Source organism: Lontra canadensis, unplaced genomic scaffold (genome assembly GCF_010015895.1).
Source record: "Lontra canadensis isolate GAN:19392208 unplaced genomic scaffold, GSC_riverotter_1.0 scaffold37, whole genome shotgun sequence".
NCBI classification, from domain to species: Eukaryota; Metazoa; Chordata; class Mammalia; order Carnivora; family Mustelidae; genus Lontra; species Lontra canadensis.
In genome coordinates this window covers 17,196,345-17,216,602 of record NW_022631031.1, presented here as the reverse complement: position 1 = coordinate 17,216,602, position 20,258 = coordinate 17,196,345, and the positions used below count along the sequence as shown (strand labels likewise).

The 20,258-nt window shown below is 39.3% G+C and overlaps 1 protein-coding gene across 12 annotated transcripts in view; it reads right to left on the bottom strand.

Moving 5' to 3' along the window:
- Positions 1–20,258, bottom strand: part of EYA1 (EYA transcriptional coactivator and phosphatase 1) — a 353,650-nt gene that overhangs the window by 120,847 nt on the left and 212,545 nt on the right. For 8 of the 12 annotated variants that reach the window (XM_032869202.1, XM_032869209.1, XM_032869210.1 and 5 more), the window contains 3 exons: positions 10,628–10,697; positions 10,165–10,307; positions 6,385–6,522 (listed from right to left, as the gene is read on the bottom strand). In XM_032869202.1, coding sequence (XP_032725093.1) covers positions 6,385–6,522; positions 10,165–10,307; positions 10,628–10,697 — 351 coding nt within the window. Of the gene's footprint in view, positions 1–6,384; positions 6,523–10,164; positions 10,308–10,627; positions 10,698–20,258 lie in introns of those variants that run through there. The other 4 variants (XM_032869207.1, XM_032869206.1, XM_032869208.1 and 1 more) reach the window with 4 other exon arrangements.

Sequence of the window (20,258 nt, the reverse complement as noted above, 5' to 3'; positions counted from 1 at the left end):
ATACTTACTCATACATACTCCACCTCCCCCCAACACACACAGGCACATACAACACCCCCACTTCACCATCTCAGTGCCCTCAGACTGGCCAGCAGCACTGGAAACACTCCCTACACCACCTGCCTCATTGACCCAAAGTCTCCAGGCACACTACGTCATTCATACTCATCCATTCAGCTAATTTGCACAGACTTTTTCAATGGTGTGTGATGGAAAACCTCCTCACACAATTCCAAAGTGTCTTCTAGAAATACTGAGGCTGATCCTGGGAGCAAGAAGGTATCAAATGAAAAGAAAGGCTTTCGCTTCCTCAATGTGAACCCTACGGTTGTCTACAAACAGTAACGTTTTGCTTTCCTCAGCTGAACTTAAGTTTCTAATCCTCCACTGGAGATACAAGAGAGACAGAGAAAAGATAAATAGAATTTTCTAGCAATCCTGCAGCAAAAGCAAAGGCTACTGAATTTCCCAGTCCATGAGGTTATTAACATCATGGGTCAAAAAAAAAAAAAAAAAACCATCATGGGTCATTAGCATCAGTGCATATAAAACAAAAATTCAATCCTTGTTTGGTTTACAATCTGGTATGGGCATGATGCATGGAAGCCTACCATAATAGAAGTGCTAAATGCTAAAGCTAGAAGGATCCAGAAAGATCACCTAGACCAAACATGGAAGCAAGAATGACGTAGTTCATAAGGCTTGGCAGTGGCACGTACCCACATATTACCAAATAAATCTGTCCAGTAAGTACCGTGAGAGTGTTAAAGTACAAATAGTGCTCAGAAATGAATTATCTAGGGAGGTTTGGGTGGCTCAGTAGGTTAAGTGTCTGCCTTCTGCTCAGGTCACAATCCCAGGGTCCTGGGATCGAGTCCCACATCAGGCTCCTTGCTTAGCAGGGAGTCTGCTTCTTCCTCTTCCTGCTGCTCACCCTTCTCCCTCTCTGCCTCTGACAAGTGATTAAAATCTTTAAAAAAATGAATTATCTGAAAATTTTTTTTTCTAGAGATGTTATTTTTGAACATTTATATACCTAGTTGTGTAATGCAATGTCTCGGTTAGTTAAAGAGCAAATCTGTGCTTCAGAATGTATACACGGTAAGCAACTACATTTTGGGTTTTTTTTGTAGTTTTCTCTAAGAGGCTCCCCTACTGGCACTATAATTTCGACTCGTTACAACACAGGAGGGCCTGACAGTTCTAAACCATTCTCCATTTTGAGGCATTCTTTGGCATTTTCATATTTTTATCCTTTAAAGTCATTGTTCAGGGTTTTCAGGATTGAGACAAGTGTAAAATAATTACAATAGTTGTTGGCATTAATCATTGTTGAATAATGTTATATATATTATACATAATATAAATATATTTATATATATACACATATATATAATGAATAAATATTAAGTTTTATTTTGATGTATGGGAACTAGAATTTTACAACTGGGTAGCAGAGTTTGTCATGGTCCTATCTTCTTCCTTAAGCTTGATTTTTTTAAAGATTTTATTTACTTATTTGACAGAAAGAGAGAGCACAAGCAGGGGGAGCAGCAGGTAGAGGCAGCAGGAGAAGCAGGCTCCCCATTGAGCAGGGAGCCTGATGTGGGGCTCCATCCCAGGACCCTGGGATCATGACCTGAGCCGAGGTAGACATTTAACTGACTGAGCCATCCAGTTGCCCCCTTAACCTTGATTTCTGAATAAAAAATTTGCTGTTTATGGCTGCTGCCTCTTCTTTTTCTAATCTTCTTGCTCAAAGTAGAGAGATGATAGAGGGATTATTGAGATATAAACAGTTGGTTCATGCCTCCTTCTCTCCACCTCTACAGAACTGAGCTCCTATCTTTGCCAGCAGCCCTTCTGTGTGTCCCACTGCTTTCACTTTCCAATGTCTGTCCCCACTCTTGCCAACACAGCGTCTTCTTGCTTCTGGGTTTCTTCTTTATGTTCCTTTTTCTTCCAGTCTTTCCCCTTAGTTTTTGTCTCATGTACAAACAGCCTGACTTTTACTGACAGTGACTTTTCTTTTTGCCAGTACATTAGTTAGATCTGAATTTTTTTTTTCCTATGCTTACCTGGTTACTGGGTTCTTGGAATTCTTTTTGTTGGAGATATATATATATATATATATGTACATATATATATATTTATATATATGTAAATTATATAAATTATATAGATGTATGTGTATATATACACATATACATATCTTTAGTATACTATGTCTATATTAAATTTATATATTGTTTGTTTCCTCCTGGGGAACAGGAACATTTAGGTAGTACTTCCTAATTTGGAACTACTTGAAAAAGCTGGACAATTGCAGTAATAATAGTAACCACATCACCACCACAGTGAGAGCGGTAACAATGAAAACAATCATTACAGTCCTTACTGTGTTGGTCAGAGTGATTTACCTGGATGATCTCAATTATATCTCACACCACCACTATGGGAATAGACAATAATCCCACCTGAGGGTAAGGAAATGCAGGTGTGAAGTCAGAGGCTGTGCTGAAGGCCCACTGACAGCAACAGCAGAGTTATTCAACAGGCAGTCTGACTCTAGAACCTACGCTGTTAACCAGAGAGCAAGATTTCACTGGGCCGTTAGTCTAGATCTACCATGTCTGCCAGAATCAAAGAAGGGATCACCGTACATTCTCTTTAAATCAGCATTAACACAGTGAGCACACATAACACATTTCAGTCTGAGTCATCTAGATTACTAGAATATTTCTTCTAGTGTTGTTAAATTCTAGTAGCTAAATCTCTAGTAGAATAACTAATTATTGCCCTTATATTTTAAAGGTGAGAAGATCTTGGGGAGAAAAAGCTAGGTAAAATACTCCCAAATCACTAAAATACATATAGCTTCTTCCAGGATTCTAAGAATTTTTAATAGCTCTAAAATGAGATTGATGTAAACAAAAATCACTGTTATTCATTAAGGATAAAAGAATTCAGAGAATTTTGAAAATAATTTAAGACATTATAGAAATTTTTATATTAAAGCAAGATATATTGAGAAGATACTGAAAGGCCAATGGACTCCCACAACTGGCTATACAAAATCATTTAATAATAGTGAAGCATTTTTCATAATGCACTTAATATTTGTGAAATACTTATATTTATATTAATATAAAATATTAATCAGATGTTATTTATCCAAATCTGGCCATAAGGAGTTTATAGCATATTATGTATCATTATCCATCATCACACTAGCATGTTTCAAGTTAATAGCATATAATTATCTGGCTTGATCTGTGGAAGTCGTATTATATCTAATAATCTAAAATTGAGTTAAATGCCATTATAGAAATATCCATATAAAATAATATCTTAAGCATGGAAAATGGGTTCTGAAATTCCACTGGAAAGACCATCTAACCAACGGCTGCACAAAAACACAAAAACATTTTAATGCAATATCCAATATGCCCAGATGCATTGAAATCTATGAGTAGAGAAGCAATGCTATATTTCATGCTGTGTGTGTCCTTACTTCATTAACATAAATAGCTTTTCCTTCTCCAAACTGTCTGTCTTTTCTCCTCCATTTCCATACTTCTTTCTATTCTAACATTATGCTTATACTCTGATAGGAATTGTTTCTGCTGTGCAAGCTTTCAATCTGAGAGGAAAGGAAGAATAAAAATAAATTTCAAGTGCATTATTTCTCAAAGTCTCTGAGATATAAGGCCAGTTTTTTCCCCCAGTCCTTCCAGGACTGACAAGTCAGCAAAATACAATAGTAATGTATTACAAAAGAAGAAGATGAAAAAAGAGAGTATAAGTCCCATTTCTTGAAATTATTATTTGATTTAACCAACATGAGTTTTACTATTGACATACTACATAAGTTTCTAAACATTTAACTTGAAATTTCTATACTTTGCTCTCTATGGAAAGGTAGCCAAGAGACTGAAGATGGGCTTGGGCCCAGCAATCACACACAATGAGGTAGCTCTTACTCTGATGTGCTTCACCTGTTTCCTTCTCATCTTCAGGACCCAAAGACCTTCTCCTCGAGGAGACGTGGAAGCTCAGTAGAGAATAGGACCTACCAGGGTGCCCTATGTACTTCTCTCATAGCACTCAGGAGACTGCCCTTCACAAATGAAAGCTCTACCAGCAAATGGACCTTGTTTGTCTTACGATTTGTTTCATTACAAGGCTTAGGACTATTACATGCATTAATAAAGTCTTTTCAGGGGCGCCTGGGTGGCTCAGTGGGTTAGGCCTCTGCCTTCGGCTCAGGCCCTGGTCTCAGGGACCTGGGATCGAGCCCCGCATCGGGCTCTCTGCTTGGCGTGGAGCCTGCTTCCTCCTCTCTCTATTTCTGCCTCTCTCCCTGCCTACTTGTGATCTCTATCTGCCAAATAAATAAATAAAATATTTTTTTAAAAAATAAAGTCTTTTCATCACTCTTCCTTTTATTCCTTTACTCAACTGATATTCAGTTGAGTTGTACATGCAGAAACCTAATTCTTTCCTAGGCAGCTTTAAAGTTCTGGAATCAGAGATCCAGTAACAGCCCTCTAATAACACATACTATCTGTTGTAAGACGGTTTTTAGTTTATAGCCACCAAATATATCAAACTTTATAAATCAGGTTTTCTTTAAGAGAGTCTAAGAGAGGGATGGGGGAGGGGCAGAGAGCAAGAGAGGAAATCTTAAGCAGGCTCCACACCTAGCACACTGTGCAATCAGTGCAGGGCTTGATCTCACCACTCTGAGATCATGACCCAAGCCGAAATCAAGAGCTGGGCACCTAACCAACTGAGCCGCCCTGGTGCCTGTATAATTGAGGTATTTTTATACCAAAGGCAAAACCAAATTTGAAAAGATTAATGGAACTGGTCCCATAAAATTTTAGTTTACTGAACAGGAAAAAAAAAAACACACCTAAAAATGATAAGCTGGAGATCTATCTATAAAATATTACAAAAGTTTAAGAATCTTAATAAATGAAATAAGACAAAGATAAATACTGCCATGAAAAGAAAAAATGATTTATCTTCTCAATTAAAAATGCATATGAAAACAATAAAATCTTGTACCTGCTAAAATGGCACTTTTTAAAAAGATATTATCCAATGTGTTCATGCTAATATGTAGCCCTTCCTTGTGTAAATATATAACAAATCTTTAAGAGTCTAAAACAGTTTACTTAGCAATTCACAGTTAAATTCATTCAAAGGAAGTAATTAAGAATGTAAACACTCATGGTATTGCTCTAGCTGTCTAATAAAAGGGAGAGTAGTTACATAAGATATACCTATCAAACTGCACAGTCATTAAAATGATGCTGTAGAATAGAATTTATTGATGTGGAAAGATGTTTACAATGTATTCACAATCTATTGTTTCCGAAAATAACAGGTTGCAATACTCTATTATACAATACGGTCCCATACTGCCCATCTAGAAGAACATATATCAAAGTAATAATAAATATATGAGATCTTAATTATTTTTGATTCTGTTTTCTAATTTACTTGCTATAACTATTTTAATGCAATGAAAAATAAGATTAAAGATATTAAAAAGATAAAAATACAAAAAGAACACCTTCAGTCAAAAAGCAGTGATAAGGGAATTAATTCAATTAGTGGCACTAGTAAGCAGTAGATTGTGATTGAAAGGATTTGCAGTAAATTAGGAGACTATTTAAATTAGGAGACCCACTTTCAGGTATTTTTCAGGCACATTTGCATGATAATGATCTGCTAATCACACTTATGTCTATGTATTCCTAAAAAGAGTACTGACAATGTTCAACTTTCAACTTTTCTTCTATCTGACTTGCATTTACATTATGTTTTGTCCACAGTTTAAAAATTAGAGCCCAAGAACTGGTTCTTAGAAGTAGTACCTCCAAGATGCATGGAGTGGTTGTCGATTTGATCTCTCCATCATTGGTAGGTCGTTTAGTTCACATCTATCACACAGTCTACTTGTATAGCTACGATAATTACACTGAAGACAACAGCATTATCAAAAGGCTGTCCAATGCCAACAGTTTGAGCACTTCTCACTCTCCAGCCTCTCACGTCATTGACTTTGGGTTTGTCATTCCTTTTTGAATGGACAGAGGCCAAAGCAGAAAACTTCAACTTCAGGGAGCATTTCAGAGCTTTTTGAAAAGAACTTCAGAGATGACTGGGTCTAACCCCTTGATCTCATAAATATGGAAACGGAGGCCCGGAGAATAAGTAAGTGACGAGCCAAACCAGAACCAGGTTATCTTGTCTCTCGGGCCAGTCTGCCTTCAGCCCCCATCTACTACTTCCACCCAACAACTGGGTTCTAGTCTAGAAAGTCACTGTTGGACTCCAGGGTTGTTGAAAAGAGTCAGCGTGTATACAGACCTTGCATCTGGTAGCTGTAGGGTGCCTGTCCGGGTTGAGGGGTACCGAAGCTTGTGCCGTAGCTGAGAAATCCTGTCTGTCCCGGTGACTGAGACTGTGACAATCCACCTTCGGTCTTGATGCCTGCCCACAATGCACCTAAATCAGTTAGTGATAGCTTATCTATCTGTTCGTCTCCAAAGCTGGTCAATACACAAAAACACTCCCACAGCTGTTGAGTCACAAATGCTTCCCAATGTCATCTCCGTTATCAAGGGTGTACAGGCATAGACTAGAATACCCGAAACCAGAACTTCCATTGAAAAAAACCAAAAACAAAAACAGAGGAGTATTACAGATTTGACTGATTATTCATTGTCCTTTCCTGTTTTTCTGGTTTACATTTTCTATAAATTTTAACTTCTATGCTATCATGTCTATACGTAGTTTTGTTTTATAAGAGATTAAAAGAGCATCTCTTGTAGTCAAGAGATGGCCTTAATTAAACTTTAACTAAATTATTCTAAAAGTCACTACGTTGATTAGTGTCAAAATTCTCTTTTCTGAAAAGAGATTAGTCTCTTGCCTTGCAGCATCCCACCCCCTGTCTTTTCCTTACTCTTTCTGCCCAAAGTTGATGTTAGCACACAACTCATTTTGAAGTCAGAATGGGCACAGAAGCAAGCAAGCCTAGGGGAAAACCTTCTCCCAAATACCCAGATCCTACCGGAAAGGAAGCACAAAGAAAGGAGATTATTAAAAAAATGAATCATTAAGAGTTGCACAGTGTTTTATAAACAAGTGAAGCTGACCAGGAGATTCCTTTTTGTCCTTGTAGTTTCAAGAATTTATTCCAATTTTACTGTTTTAAGTGTAGCCTAAAGTTCACTTTTCTTTCTCATCATGATAATATAAAAATAATGTGTTTTTGGCCCTCAACTACTTCCCGAAGCACCAGGCTGACATCCGAATTTCAGGACTTGGGGGTTGGCAGTAGGGCTGTGTAGGGTTCGGCCCTGGATTATAATTAAAGACAGTCATGAAAGTTCACAACTGTCCTTAATTTCCACAGAAGGAAGGGAGAAAAATTTCTGCCAAGCGAATTCACATGTTTGAATAATTTTACTTTGCACTTAAGATAAATGGTATCTTTGGGATCTAGAATACACAGTAGTCTCACTGTTTATTTCCATTTTAGGGGAATTTCATCAGTAGAATGAAATTAGGTAACTTTCCTAAGGCGGTGGAAGAATCTGACTCTTGGCCGAGAGAGCCTATTACAATTCCTGGATTACCTCTAAATAACCTCATAACGACCTTAACATTTAAGTCTTAACATAACCTTAACATTTTTTTTTAAAGTGTGTTTCTTTTTTTGTTTTTTTATTTTTTTTTTTTTCATGTGCAGGCAGTCCCAAACCAATGAATAACCCGTACTTATAAATGGTCCCTGGAAAAACACCTGCCTAAGGCAGGTGGTTTGATGGCTCTAGAAACTCCCTTCCTTTCCTTGTCACCAACAGGGATTTCCCCTTCTCTCTTTCCATTTGAGACTCTTATTAATCCTTTAGTCTTCCCTGGTACCATCTTTGGTTTCAGCCTGGAGGTTCAATCTTTGTGATAAAAACAGATAAGGAAGAGCAAGAAGAGGCAGAAAACACCCTTATCTGCACCCTTTCCAAAGGCTTCCACTGACAAGCCTGCGAACTCATCTTACTGTTAGGCTCCATATAGATCAAGAGAATAGTAGAGTTCTGCTTTCCCACTGATCTATTATTCACACCATGAGAAGATTTGCTTATCTTTTCTTACAGGGTCTAAGTAAAAAGTAAGGGGCACAAATCCTTGGAGAGAGTCTTCTTAGACCATCTGGACCTTGACTACCAGCCATTAAAAACCCAAATGTATGTGTTCCTCCTTCACAAGCAAGCAGAGGGGAGAATGTGGTCATATTTTTCAAAGCACTGGCCCAGAATACCTGGCCAGAAGCCCTGGGAGCATCTCTCTGTACTCAAGGCCCAGAAAGAGAAGAAAGTGATTGGGGAAAATACTAAGGACTCAGACAAGATTTGTAAGCACAGACAGCCCGGAGGCCAAAGCCCTTGACCAAAGTGCCATGCTCTTAACCATCTCCTGACCTATCACATTAAAATGCCCATCCTCTACTAGTTGTGATGGGAATCTCAGAACTTCTGCTCATCTTCCAGAGATGTTCCTCTCCTGGAACACTTACTGCAGACAACAAGGACATCTACTAATGGTTCAGAACGGGAACAGTCCCAGACCACACGCAAGAAAGAGGCAAAGAGCCCTACCATGACTCCATGGGGAGAAGAAAGAACAAGAGAGGAGCTGTGTGCATGACAGCCCAGGCCGTGACATGAATGAATGGCAGCTTCCCCGGGCTGCACTGGTAAGGCTACAGTCGTTTAGTACTGTTTGGGCCGGAAGATACATTTACACTTCAAATAATCAGCTTATCAATCCATTTTGAGAATAGAAATTGGCACCGCCTCAACTCACATTATAGAGTTGAAGGTATGCAATTCAAATCAGAGATCCTTTTCCCTCTTTTAAGGCAAGAATTGTTTAAAAGTAAACTACAGATAAATTTGATCTGTATCTGATATTATTTTCAAAAATCTTGAGTAAAAGTTATGGAAATAAAAGAATTCTAGCAAGTCCGTTTTTTGGTTGTTTCTAAAAACTGGCTTAAAAATACCTACCTAGAGAACTTTCTGTTCTGGATAGTTTTGAAGTGAAACTATCAAGAGTGAAGTCATATATAATTTATATTTTAATTTACATATATTTTCTAAGAAATTTATATATAGTTGATTGGTTGGGATGGAGCTAGAGAATAAAAAGGAATAAAGTAATTTGCCTTTCAATTATTAATGAAATGTTTAAATGCTCATTTCTTTCAATATACTGCTATAAACACAGAATTACTTATTCTACCTGTCTTTCCCCCCAAACTCTCATGTACTTTTTCTTGATCACTCGATTTTATTTTTCCTTAAGGGAATGTTAATAATTCGTATTTTTTCTATTCAAAGTACAATTTGCTTAAATTATCATTGTAATTCAATTGAAGAAAAGGTATCAGGAAATTCTAGGATTTCTTAAAATTAAACTTTGGGGTTTTACTGGATTTATTTTTAACTTACAGGTATTGATCCTTAACAACTGAGTTAAATTACACCAAGATAAAGATAATCTCCAGGTGGGAAGGAACAAATAGGGATGTGAGCTTTCCATGTCTCCTGCTTTGCCTCTTTCAAGGGCAGCCCAAGCTGTGATATATAGATCATTTTTCCTAATGGCTGATCCTGCTGAAATCTGAAAGCACTGCCTTCCTTTAGTTCAGAGCAAGGGCTTGTTGATTTCTGTTTGTACTTCCCTAATCATAGGTAGGCATCTGAGAAATAGGAAATGAATCTTTACCCCTAAAGACTCCATTCACTGAAGTTTTATCGCAAATATGCACCAAAATACTTTGGATTCCAGAACCAAGTGCTCAAGTGGCAAATTAAAAGTCGAGCTATGAATGGAAAAAAATGAGAGCAAGAGGGCTTATGACCCGGGCAATCTAGTTGCCACTCCTGACCTCAAGATAAGTAGCCACCACTTCTTACAAGGCTCCTTCAAAACAAGTGTATGAAGAATTCCGACACAAAAGGTGGTAACACTTTCTAAAGTGGCCCCAGATGACAGTCTTTGGGTACCACTCCTGTGAAACGTGCACACACACAGGCCTGCCCATTCCATCCCAGCTACTGAGGTAACAGGATTACTCACCATATGAGGAAATTCCATATGGCTGTCCCGGCTGTGGGTAGGTGGCGTACGCTGTCTGTTGCATTCCTGTGGTAAACTGTGTTTGCCCATATGCAGCCATAGTTTGTGAGGAAGGGGTAGGGAGAATATGTGGGTATGGTCTGCTATTTGTCAGAAATGACAGAAAATAGAAAGCCCATGCATTAGATGGAAACATGCAAGGTAACTGATTAACAACCATATTACAAATTGCAGTTAAAGACTATCTCCTTAAGTATAACTTTTGAATATAATATACAAAGTACTGAGATGCTTCAGTATCTCTTCTAGGTGATGCTCCAAATAAATCTGTGTAAACACACTGAAGTCTCTAGGAAATGAGCTTTAGTTTAAATTAAGACATAACATGTGGGCATAAAACATGACTTGAAATAAGGTAAAGGTTACTCAAAAAAGTCATTTATTAAGAGAAAATACATCTTACTTGGAAGGATAAATCTGTGGTGGGGAGAACTGGTGAGTTGGTCTTGGGCTGAAGCTACTGCTCCCAATTGCTGAAAAAAAAAAAAAAAGAAATGCACGATAATCACAGCAAAATCCAAAATACGTCGAAAGCATCGGTCTATTTTTGAACTACACGTAGAGACCATACGAAATTGCAGATATTCGGCCTGGAAAAAAAATGGCACTTTCATATGCTCAACCTAAGAGAAAGTTAAAAAATATTGAACGACCTATGAGAACTGATTAAGGGGTTCGAATGTTAAACTAACTCTTAGAAAGTAGTCCCTGTCATCTGAAATACCGGTCAGTGGCAGTTCAGGAGAACAAGGCGTCCTGGCTACTGTTCGGAAGGACCTGCTCAAAGGGGTGGGAGGAGGGTGAGTTTGCAGGGCTGGGCGGGACCCAAAGGTCTCCCAGCCTATTGTGCGCGCTTGGAACACACACACCTGAGAACGGATTACAGAGCACCACCCCCACCCACCTCCCAATCCCCCAACCCCCGACTCTCCGTCTAATCTGCTCTCAGGTGAGTACAAATAGGGCCAAGCCTCATTTGCCCGTACTGCTTAAGCAACATTTTTTAGTAAAAATGCATTCCTATAGCGCTCTTAAATTTCTCAGGTTGCAAACTAAGCCTGTTTTTTCTTGCACTGAGGCGGTGTTCCTGCACCTTTCAGTTAAATGTGCTCAACTTCAGTTAATTCCACTAAAAAGGTTTGTTTTTTTTTTTTAATTTAAAGACGTTATTCAAGCATTCAAGTAGAAGTTCATCTCTTTATAATCACATGGACTTTATTCAGTAGGTCTCAGAAAATGCACTAAACTCTATCAAACATTCTTTTACATCCATTCTGAACTAGAGCAAAAATCCATTTTTGTGAAGACATTAAAATGGTAGTTGTTTTATTTATTGTACATAGGAGCTATCTCTTTCATGTGCATATATATTACACACATTTACACTTTATATATTTATATATATACACACAGTATATATATATACACATATGTGTTTCTATGTATTACGTAGAATATACGTAAAATATATATTAAAACGATATATATATATATATATATACCATATCTATATATATATCCCCCCCCACCCCAGACTCTTCCTATCCTCTACCTATCCTCTACCTCTAGCTGAGAAGCATATTCTTTGGGTACAATTATAAGATATAATATGTTTATCTTTTCTTCCACTAATAATCCTGGTGTTCACAGGCTCTATTATTCAGTAACTATACTGTGTATTAAAATCCTTCCGTAAGGTTCCATGCACTCAAAGTTGTATACGTTTTTCATGACGTCACATCAGTACATTTATATTTCTCAAATTTAATTCTCCATTTGTGTTTGGGAGAAGAGTGATAGAGTTGGACCAGAATTGTAATCGATGAATAATTCTCTCCGTGTGAAGCAGGGAGGCCTAACCCAGGACAGTAGAGTTGCTCAAGATGAGCACAACTCTTACACATAGGCTGCCAGACATCCCCCATGTGGCTCTCAGTTTGGCAGAGCCAGGGTCTGCATTAAAGTGAAGGCAAGCCAACTCGGGTGGTACCCCTCCCCCACCCATCTGCGGGCCCACATTGAGACACTGCTCTGTACCAGGCACCAGGCAAGATGCCGCAGATGCAAACATGCAAAGACAAGTTCTCTCTGTCCCATGTGGGTAGGTTGACACACAAACAGTCGTGAGGGGATTAGTTAAATATTGTAATTTATAGAAGGGAGGGATTAGTGAGAGAATACTTGGACAACAAGGGCTACCACTTGCCCAGGTCATCCACGATGACAACCTTTTCCTGCTCTGCTTTGCTAAGCCTGGAAAGAGGCCAAGGGCAAAGGAGATTTACCCCGCAGAGTAGCTGGGGAGGATTAATACATTCCCTGGACAATCACAGTTAAAAATAAGTTAAAAAAATAAATAAATAAAACCAGAACAAAAACCCAGTGCAACGTGATGATGGAAGCCACAGAAATCCCTTTCATGCTTTTCCAGCTCTATCCCCGTTTTTTTGGTTTTGTTTTGTTTTTTTCAAATTGTGGGTTGGGACCCATGAAAACATCATAAACTCAACTTCACAGGTTATACTCAGCATTTTTTTTTAACAAACAAACAGAATAACAGAATGGTGCATATCGGAGTTGTTACAGAGGGTAAGTGGAGCTCCATGATGCCTTAAGAGCAAATGCATAGTTTAGGTGTGTACACATTAAAGAAAGATATTTGGGAGGCTGCTGAGTGTGGTAACTAAGCACAGGTTCTGGAGTCAGAATTTAATTTCAGCTGACACTGAGGTTCCAACTTCTTGGTTATCTTGGTCAAGTTGCCTGACCCTGCTAAGCCTTGCTGTGTTCCCCTGTATGATGACAAGAACACCACCTACCCCTCCCAGGATCATTTGAGGACTAAATGGGATCATTGACAAAGTGAACAGTGCAATGGGGAATGTTAATTAGCTCAGATCTCCAGAGTCCCATGATTTTTGCCCCAAATTTGCCCTCCCTTCTGCATTTTTAATTATACTCAATGGACAGCATCACCATCTGTCCAGCAAAATACTTAAAAGCAGGATTCTTTGTTCCTATTGTACATCTGGGGCATAAAAATGAAGTAACACACCCAAGCAAACAAATGGGAAAGCTGGTATTTGAACCCATGTCTGCCCGACTCTCTCCCTCAAACATACTAGCTCCTGACGTGCTACACAGAAACTAACACCCTCAAAATCATCTCCTTTCCCCTCTTCTATGTCATGAGTGTTGAGTCACCCATCCCAACTCCAGATACGGCCTGTCGAGCTGTCCTGAATACTCCACACCCACACCCCAGTCCTGGCTCAGGTTCTCATTAGTCTCAGCCCGGTTCCCTGTAGGCCACTTGTCACTCCCCATACACTCCTGCCACAGCCACCAAAGTGATCTTCCTTCAACAGAAACTTCAAGTCCATTCTCCAATTCGCCATGTCTCAACTGTGCTCACATTATCTCTAGGAAGAATTCCAAATTCCTTGGCAGAGTACACGAGGAGATGGAGGCATCCACCCTCTCCTGGGTTTAGTAACCTGTAGCCTCCTTGGGCTTGAGGATGGCCGGTCGGCGCTATGTATTTTCGTGTTTGGCTCGTGGCTCTTCCTACCACATCCTCTGCCTTGTAACACCTTCTTTCCCCTGCTTGACAAACACTTCCTCCTCTGCTGGGACTGAAACATCATTTTCTCTTGAGGATAATGTCTTCCTTCTCTTACTTTCTTGGAGTGTTGTAAACATTGGCAATGTAGCATTATAGTTAGCATGTGTAATGTAGAGATGTTAGTTTCCTCTGCTAATTGTGAACTTCTGGGGCCCAGGACCTCTTATTTACCTTTATTTTCACTCACCTGACAGGGCCTGGTATGTGGTAATTATCAATAAACGATACTTGTTTGATTACAGTATGAGATTTAGGTCATTAGCAAAGCAGATTTTTTTTTTAAACCCTGATGATATGAAGGATGGTTAAATTTTTTTAAGTCATATATAAACATATATAATAAACCCGATTTAGCTCTTTGGCAATATAATTAGGAATGAATAGTATTCCTTATAAAACACATGTGAGTAAGAACCTGTAATGCTGCCCAAGTATCTTGCTACTAATTACCTAACCACATGCCCCTAAAATGATTATTTAATGCCATAAAATAAGCTGTATCTTTTGGGATTTCCCTAAACCCAAACTCCTACAATTTTGTGTGGCCTAAAGTCAAGAATCTTCCATCTCATACCTCAAGTACTTCTCCTCCTAATTGCCTAAAACACCTTTTACTTTTTACGTAATAATTTAGGAATTCAGATTGATTTTCATTTCATGAGATCAGAATAACCAGAATAAACCCAGATCATTTGTCATTCTTCAAAGTAAATAAGATGGTTATTTTGGCACAGTAAATTCCAAATTACACTTTGGGAACACATGGGCAACTAATACCTCTCTCTCTGTTTTAGCACATTTGTTTCCTATTATTCCATTCTTTCCCTTCCTTCTAACATAGAAGCTAAAGAAATTCCCCAAATCTTGTGTAGGGAGGGGAGGCCCCAAGCTTGAGGAACTACTGAGAAAGTCAATAGAAATCCCCAAAATAGCAGGTCTTCAGTTTACTACTCGCATCTTGTGAATGTCAACATGACTCAGCTGGATAAGAAAGTCCAAAGATTAAATGTTTTGACTCTTGGGGCACCTGGGTGGCGCAGAGGATTAAGCCTCTGCCTTCAGCTCCGGTCATGATCCCAGGGTCCTGGGATCGAGCACTACATTGGCCCTTTGCTTAGCAGGGAGCCTGCTTCCCCCTCTCTCTCTGCCTGCCACTCTGCCTACTTGTGATCTCTGTTGAATAAATAAACAAAATCTAAAAAAAAAAAAAAAAAAAAATTTTTTTTCACTCTTCTCTTTCCATTTTATCATAAATTCGGCCAGTCTCCCTTCAGAATATGTCCTATACCTCACTGCTCTCCTTTACCCCTCTGTTCCAATTGCCACAGTGGTGGCCACCAGATGATGGCAGTCAGGACACCCCCCCCCCTTGGCTCTCCTTCCCACTCTTCTCCACTCCTTTCTCCTAGTGGAATCCTAACACATTTAGTCCTGCCTCAGTGGCTCTTCTAAGAAGGACATGAGCTAACACAGTCTTCTCTCTCCTGAGCCAGGGCAATATTGGTCGGTTTCTATTTACCCTCCTCTCTCTTCCCATGAAGCATTTTCCACACAAGTGATGATCTCTCAAAAGAAATACAGATTATGTCACAACTGCCTCCAACTCCAAGCCCCATTATCCTTCTGTTACATTTAAATGAACCCAAACTTACAAATAAACACTTGCCTACATAAACCCAAACTTATTCCCTCACTTCACTAAAATCCCTGCTCATATGATTTCCCCTCAGAGAGGTTGTCTTCCCTCTACAGGAGACCCCCAACCACTTTTCACTGTATTATTTGAGCTGCTTTGGGTTTTTGTTTTTTTGTGGTATTTTTTTGTAGCCTAGTTACTTACACTACCACTTACCTCTTTATTATCTGTCTCTCCCACAGAATGAAAGCTCCATGAAGGCAGGGACCTCATCTTCATCACTGCTCTATTCCCACTGCCTAGAACACCACCTCACATATAATAAGTGCCCTATGCAGAACTGTTGAATGGGTCAGACCCCAAAGTTACATCTTTTTAGGAACAATTAAAAGACAGAAGCCCTATTTGTCAGACGTGATATTTTTTTTCTCCTCTAGAAGCATTCCTGTTGCTATTTCTAATTTTCTTTTCTCTCTCTCTCTCTTTAAGATTTTGTCTATTTATTTGACAGAGAGAAAGATAGAGAGAGAGAGAGATCACAAGTAGGCAGACAGGGAGAGAGGGGGGAAGCAGGCTCCCTGCTGAGCAGAGAGCCCAATGTGGGGCTCCATCCCAGGACCCTGGGATCATGACCTGAGCCGAAGGTAGAGGCTTTAACCTATGGAGCCACAGGTATTTTCAAATACCCCCAGACATCAACATTGTATGATCAATATTATCAGCTGGCACTTCCTGTAATAAGTTAATAATAAACTTAAGCTTTGTGGAAATGGAAGAAACAGAAGGCAAAGACAGTTTGCAATTGCTAAACACATTATTTTCAATCCCAATTATTCTTAACATTTAGATCATTAAAATATTACTTTTCACTGGTAAACAATAAATGGGCAGAACATTAAATTTTAAAAACATAATAAACAACCTTGCAATTTTCAGTTCAGCAACATGCCTTTGAAAATCAGCTGCTTTCCTCTAGTCTCCCCAAACCAGGGTACCTGGTGATTTCCCTGGAAAAGAGGGAGTCTCATTGCCTCCTTAATGCTTTAAGAGCCTCACATTCCACAGAGGAGACAGCTACTACCAGTGTCAGAACAGCTCTGTTTCCTCTTTATTCTTGTTGCCTATTTCCTTGAGACATCCAGAATGGTTGGGATGTGCATTTTTAAGCCATCATGGAGAAGCAGCAGTAGTGACTACAGAAGTGAAGACCATTTCGGAATCAAATGCTTGGAGACTGGTTTCTCGTTCCCTTATAAACCCTAAAGCCTGGCCACAGTTTTTGCATCTTAACTCAAGGAAAGACAAAAAGAAAGAAGGAACAAAAAAATTAAGAGAAAAGCTTTATTTTTCCTATACCTGGACCTGATTCCCCAGCTCACTCTATCCCTCTCCACTGCGCAACATGGAGAGTCAATCTACCAAAAACAAGATCCCCTATAGCTCCAGTCTCTTCACCAAATGATCCTTTCACCTTCAGCTAAGCCTTTTTCCAAGGACCTGCTTCTCCTGCATGTCTTTTTCAAGTAGAGCCTCAGATTCCAGATATTACGGAGACCTGAAAAACATAACCCCATTGCTGCTTCTTCCAAATTGTTTTTTTTTTCTCTCTCTCATAAAACCCTTCCTTCTCTAAGGTCTATGACAATTCTTTAACATTTCATGAATGACCCACCTCCTACACACTGCCTTGCATTTATCAAAACCCTTATATTGAACTCTGTTCCCTAACAAGTCCCAATGTTATCTTGGGTTATGGGTCCAACCTTTCTCTCCTTCTGTCTAGGCCTCAACTCTGGCCTTCTACTCCAACCATCAAGCTCAAGACCACATTGTGGACCTTTCTTCCCCCGCCACATTCCACAGTCTCATACCACAACAGCATCAACCAATTCATTTGTTTACTGAACCAACATTTACTGACCAGCATCCACATGCTTAATTCCATGATGGCCACTGGGATAAGTGTGAACAAGCCAAACAAAATCTCTGTTCTCATAGTACTATGGTTTAGCAGGAGGAAAGACAATGAAAAGAAACTTTAAAAGTAGTGATGAAGGCTGAGGAAGGGAAGTATGGAGGACTAACTACAGAAGTATGGGATAAGTGGCCTCAGTGAGTTCTGAGACTAAGGAAAGAACATCCTCTTCTGCCGGAATTTTCTTTCCCTTATTCCCATCTAATCTGTTCTCCAAACTTATCATAGATGCAAGACCCCTGACATCCTAATCTTCTCTCAATTTGTTATCCCTTAACTTTTTTTTTCAATACTTATTCCAGGAGGTTATATGAATCATTATTTTAAACTCTTATCAATACCCTCAATTCTCTTACTTCCATATTCTTCCTGACCTGCAAAATCCTTAACCCTGGATCAAGAAGGGTGGTGGGGGGCTGGGTGAGCCTGGTGGTGGGTATTATGGAGGGCGCGTATTGCATGGAGCACTGGTGTGGTGCATAAACAATGAATTTTGAAACACTGAAAAAAATTAAATTAAATTAAAAAAAAAAAAGAACACACACACACACACACACACACACACACACACACACAGAAAATTATCTTTTGACCTGGGTAGCCAAACACTTGTAGAGAAAAATTGCTCTATGATAAAGGCTCCACACTCATAGTTCTACCCTTGTGTGGACTCTGACTCTACTGCCAGCCTTCCTTTGTATTCCAAGCAACCTCAGGCTTCCCAACTCCTCATGACATCTATTTCAAACTTCTCCATCTCTTCCAGCTCATAAGCCTAGCACTATCCTCACTTTGAGTTGCTTCAGAGGAAATAGTAGAAGCCTTCATTCACTCATTCATCTAGCAAATATCTAAGTGCCTAATATGCACCTCTTTCAGGTGTCAAGGATACAAATGAACAAAACAAGACAAATCTCTACCATCACATGCTTACATTTTAGTGAGTGTGAAACACCAACCATAAACCTAATACATGAGTAAATGATATGGATTATAAAAGGCTGTGTTATTGGTGTGTGGGGGGGGTAAGGTTGTATTTAGCACATCAGAGAGGCTGAAAGCCTACAGTGAGAGTTTTGCAACACTGAGTAGGGTGGTCGAGATGGGGGCTGAGAGTGCTTCATAGAGAAGGGGAGATGAGAGCACAGACCAGAAGGTGGAGAGGGAGTCAGGCAGGTATACAGAGAGGTGCTCCAGGCAGCAAAACTGCCACTGCAAAGGTCCTGACTGGGAATGTGTCTGGGATGTTGAAGGGAGGGAGGCAATAGGTCCAATGGGGCTTGTGGCTATCGAAAGGACTTAGCATTTACCCAGAGATAGGAGAGATATGTGGGAGCTACAGGAGGGTTTGAACAGAGGAATCAGGCAGGAATTCCCTGAACATATTGACTCCTCCTCCACTTCAAACTCATCTGCATTAATTCCCATCCCGTCATTCCTGAGGTTTTCATGGGAAAGTGATTCTTTTCTAAGGCGATCCACTTCTGTTTTGAATTTAAGCCATTGCTGTCCCAGCAGGGACCTCCCTGCATCAATTATCACCATTTTCTCTATACCTTTAACCCCTACCTCTATAAAATTTGTGTTGGCAGCCAAAACCTCCCTGACCTTCTAAATGTCATCCTCAACCCTAGGTCCCACTTTCTAATGGACTACCCGCTCTTCTCCTTTTACCACTTATGTGCTTGAAAGACATTTTTCTCCTCCCTTATTGGTGAAATCATCCATTTACTCAGTGCACTTTATGAACACATGTATCTGCTAGGAAATGTATTGAAGACAACAGAAATGGGGCATATGGGCAAGTGGGCATGAGGGAGAGTAAAGCACCACCCACTGAAACTGCTGTAGGCTAAATCCACTGATGTTTCTCATTTAGATTTTATTTTGCCGTAACTTGCCACTGCAGAAAAGTTGCAAAGATAGCAGAAAAACTTCCCAGATATCCTTAACCACAATCCTCTAAATGCTAACATCTTAGTATATTAGCTTTATTCTCTGTTCTCTTTTTCCCTATAGATGTGTATATGCATACCCATGTATATAGTTCACTCTTTTTGGAACTGCAGCTAAGATGTCCCTTTACAATTACTAGTAAGAACAAGGAATGCCTTTACTACAGGTTTTCAGTATCAGGAAAAATAGCGAAGCAGCACTATTATCTAGAGATACTTAAATTTACCTCTTTTAAGTATGTGACTTTAATCTTGCACTTCAAAATTACTACTTTTTAAACATAGGACTGTTACACAAATACACTGTGAAACATTTTTGAAAAAAGGCAGAAGGAATAAAATTCAAATTATATTCCATCATCCAGGGAAAGCCACCATTAATTTTTATACATATACACAAAGACACATAGGCATACACATAAATGTTTGAAAACCCATGGATTAGACTGAGCATATTACTCTTTGTAAATGCTTTTCACTTAATATAGTTAACATTTGCTCATGCCATTTATTTTTTTCCAAGCTATTTTTAATAGCTGTATACCAATCTATCCTACAGACAACATTTCCGTGAAACTCTTCCTGCCTTCACTCCCAACTCAACTCTCCTTCTTCTTGAAAAATTAAAACCCGTGTTTTAATTTTATGCCCTGCCTGTCTCTCTCTATTCGTTTTTCCTGGATTCTGTCTTCAGCTGTGCTGCATGTAGCCCACTACCTTCAACTCCCCGCACAGTTCCAAAATTTCCATTCCAGATCATTCCTGAGTTTCAACATCTTCAGGTGGATGTTACCTCCCCTTCAACATGTCTTTCCCTCTCAGTCATGCTCCTCTTGCATTCCA